General features: G+C 35.4%; 1 protein-coding gene across 1 annotated transcript; it reads right to left on the reverse strand.

Annotated features, from left to right (window-relative positions):
• Positions 1–2,042: 2,042 nt before the first annotated feature.
• On the reverse strand, positions 2,043–3,944 carry LOC136232749 (cytochrome P450 736A117-like). The gene is made up of 2 exons (XM_066022164.1): positions 2,973–3,944; positions 2,043–2,864 (listed from the first exon to the last, which is right to left on the reverse strand). The coding sequence occupies exons 1-2, from the start codon at positions 3,897–3,899 to the stop codon at positions 2,265–2,267; spliced, it is 1,527 nt and encodes a 508-aa protein (XP_065878236.1). The 5' UTR covers positions 3,900–3,944; the 3' UTR covers positions 2,043–2,264.
• Positions 3,945–4,172: the final 228 nt, after the last annotated feature.

Raw genomic sequence — 4,172 nt, forward strand, 5'->3', positions numbered from 1 at the left:
AAGCCACAAATATAACAAAAGGTTCCCAGGCGTTCATATTTGAATTTGATGAAAGCCCACTCATCAGACCCCTTCCTGATCTTCTTTACCCTCTTCAAGGGTTTACAGACATCAATTAAGATCCTTAGCCTCATAAATTGCCGTCTCATGGCAGCATTGTTGTTCAAATCATACTCCTGGAATTTCCCAATAAAATTCCCTATTTGCCTCCCAACACCCTCAGACATTGATCCGATAGGAAGATCAAATATCTAAACCCAGAAAGCTGCCTCAGATAGGGACGGATTCAGGCGACGGCTCATTTTTCCACTCAGATAAAACAAGCAAGTGATTGTCAAACGACCACGGACCTCCAGCCATAACTCTTTCACGATCAATCGTATGGAAAAACTCAAAAACGAACCTGTGGTTTCCAGCTTCAGAAATTGCCACGCCTCTACCCGGTCTCCAAACCGCAGCGAGCCTCGCTTTCATTGCAGCCACATTAATAGTTCTCTCTGTAAAAAATCGACCAACTAAAGACAGACTAGCATTTAATGCAAGCGGATTCGATGAAGGACCCCTCAAATCCAATTCCTCAACCTCACCATCAGACAAATCTAATTCCGCAAAAGAATTCTCCATCACAAGCCCAAAACACCCCAACAATAAGAGCTTAACACAAAATTGGAAAAATCCCCAATTCTCAGATGCAATTATCCAGGAAAGAAGAACCAACCAAAGGAAGCCAAGAATAACCCAATCAACTCAAAATACTAACCTAACCGTAACACACAGTAGGCAGCGGCAGCCAAAACATCCCGATCGGAAGCAAACCGTCAAGGCAAGCGGTGCAGCGAAAGGAGCGGTGGCACAACTCTCACGAAGTGGAGAGAGAAACTAACTCTCACGAAGTGGAGAGAAAAAGCAAGTCCTATGATAGAGATTTTTAGATGGTTGTTAGGTTAGAGAGATGGATGTTCGAATGTTAAAGAGCGGGAGCGGAGTGTTAGAGAGGAGGGCACGGTTGAAATTTTGTTAATGAAATGTGTTAGTTTTGGTGAGTTTCTCAAAATGAGTTAGAAAAGAAAACTAGCCCCTTAAAAGGTGCTAGTTTTGTAATTCTCCCTTAATTTTATCATGTTTGAAAGGAAAGTCTGAACTTAAAAGGGTTTATAGTTTTACATTATTTGGTTTGAAGGGTTCCAAGAGTGGCAAAAAAAATTATTTGCAATATAATATGCTATCTAATTTATTTTAGTATATAAAGTCGAAGAAGATAAAAATAAAGAAAGAATAGAAGAAAGTCATCCCATTCAACAAAATTGAAATCGATACTCTAGGTTTCTAATTTTGTCAATTTATTCTGAATTCAAGGAGGATTTAACCTAATACAATCTTGAATGATATACCAGACTCTAAACCACACACTCTAGTCCACTCAATAACTCATTCTACATTCATTATCAACTACCAAACCAGTTATAATAATATATAATATCTCATATAACTTATTACATATTTAGGGTCCGCTTGTTTTACTGTTACGTTTTGTTGATATTGGAAAAAGCCGATTTTCATTTAAAAAACTATTTTTTAGGTGTAAGATACAAACATGAGTTAACTAGCCAAATATCTAAAACCTTTCAATTTTGAAGTGAAAAATTGCAAACAAAAACATGAAAATGAACTATCAAATACGTTCTTAATCTGTTTTTTTAAGAACATAGATTATCATATGTTTATTTAGTTTATCTAAATTTATTCACATATCTGGTTTGAAGTTGATAATAACTTATTATCAAACATTCCTTGTATCCCAAATGAAAATATTTTAATAATTATAAATTTTCAGCTGCAATTGAACAAGGTATTTTTCAGTTTGAATTGCTAAAGGTTCAAGGTTTGGATGAGTATCAAACTCTTGATGATATATGACTTTTTTTATATATATATATATAGATATATATACTTATTGCTTCTTGTTCTATTGAAATTATTCATAATAGAAATATTCCATTTTTTTTCTTTTCTTTTAATTGGACAAAGATACTATTAGCTAGTGATAAGACGAAGAACATATGTACTCATTACATGCTTATGAGTTCATAAAGTATAAGCTTCTTTCCTAGCTTAGTTGCTACTAAACCTTGAATTAGTTAATCAATATTATTTACATGGAAACATGATGTAAGTACTAATGAGTAAAATACAGTTTTTATTTAATAATTTGAGCAACATGACGAAAAAATAAACAAGAGAAGGAAAAAATTACATTAACCACATTAGGAAGATAGATATGGAGTAGCAACTGCAAGAAGAGGGAGATATCTTTTGGCGGTAAAACCAGTGGTTTCAGTCATGTCTAAATCCTTTGTTGCTTCCCAATCAAATTTGTGCAATAACTTTGCCAATGCTAGCTCATCCGTGCTCATTGCAAACTGAATTCCTGGACAGAGTCTCCTACCAGCTCCAAATGGTATCAATTTAAAGTTTTGTCCTTTGAAATCTATACTACTATTCAAGAATCTGTCTGGCAAAAATTCCTCAGCTCGATCCCATATTGTAGGATCTCTTCCTATTGCATAGACATTGATAAACACTTGAGTTCCTGCTGCAATATTAAACCTTTTTACTTTCACATCTTGGGTTGAAACTCGAGGAACTAGTAATGGAAGCGGAGGATGTAAACGCATAGCTTCTTTTATCACTGCTTTTAAGTAAGGTATTTTATGGAGATCACCTTCTGTTATTTCTAATTTGTTTTTGACGGTTTCTCTTATTTCATTCTGAAGCTTCTTCATCACCTTTGGATGCCTTAAAAGCTCTGTCATTGTCCATTCCAAAGCAGTGTATGTAGTGTCTGTACCTGCTCCAAAAACATCCTAGCAGAAACAAAAGAAAATTTGTTAGAATCTCTTCCTTTAAATCTCCAGCTCTTTCCATGTACATGAAGCTATAATTAAATTGGGTGTAATGGAATAGTTACTTACTTGGATGATGGCCTTAATGCTAGTTCTATCTATAGGAAAACTAGCAATGTTTTCTTTTTGAATCCAAAGCAAAACGTCAACGAAATCCTTATTTTTGGAATCATCTTTCCAATTATCTTTAGCAAGATGTTCATCAACTACTTTGTCCAAGAACTCATCCATCTTTTTAGCTACTTTCTCAGCTTTAGCATACAAACCTTTAGCACTACTCACCCAACCAAGCCATGGAATAAAGTCTCCGACATCAAAAACCCCAGAAACTTCCCCACCCTCTCTTAGTAGATCTTTAAAACTTCTTCCTCTTCCATCTTCTCCGTACTTCCTCCCTAAAGCTATTCTACACACTATATCATTAGTAGTATTCGCAAAGATTTCACTTAAATTGACCGGCAAGGAAGAAGAACATTTGATGTGGTCAATCATTGAATTTATCTCTTCTTCCCTTACATCTCTATAGGATTGTACCCTTCTGTTACTTAGTAAATGGAGAACGGCTATGCTTTTCATCTGTCTCCAGTACTCCCCGTATGGAGCAACGGCAATATCTTTCTGGCCATATGCAACTATCTTCAGAACTTTTGATTTAGGCCTGTCTGAGAAGATAATATCATGGGTTTTCATGATCTCACGAGCCATGTCTGCTGAGGAGATAATAAGAGCCGGAAGGCTACCCAGGTGAAGCAACATGATGGGGCCATAGATTTCAGCCAATTTTTGAAGAGAACGATGAGGATACAAGCCAAGTTGGTGAAAGTTTCCTATGATGGGAAAGGTAGGTGGAGAAGGGGGTAGACCGGACTTGTTGCTGCTGAATGAAGAACATTTCAGCAAGAAGAGTAAGAAAGATAAAGCAAAGAAGAATGATATTATGGTTATTGGGAAGTAGGAAGAGGTTACATGTTCTTCTGATAAACTTAAACCCCACATTTCTTCTGTTTCTTTGTGTTCTTGTTTCTATATGTTAGTGGTCAGTTTTTATAGATACATTACAAGGCAAGTTTTTAGGATGAGGATCTTTTTGAATTTGTGGATGTCAAGTCTTGCTGTAGTAGTGTTACTAATTTTTGTTTTTTTACGAGAAGAAATCCGTTAGAGATAAAGGATATTGACAACTATATCCGAAAAGGTATAAACATATCGCAATCTTATGAGTAATTTTACTCCTAAAATTATAAATAATATACTAAACATATTAATATT

Source organism: Euphorbia lathyris, chromosome 1 (genome assembly GCF_963576675.1).
Source record: "Euphorbia lathyris chromosome 1, ddEupLath1.1, whole genome shotgun sequence".
In the NCBI taxonomy this organism is placed as follows: domain Eukaryota; kingdom Viridiplantae; phylum Streptophyta; class Magnoliopsida; order Malpighiales; family Euphorbiaceae; genus Euphorbia; species Euphorbia lathyris.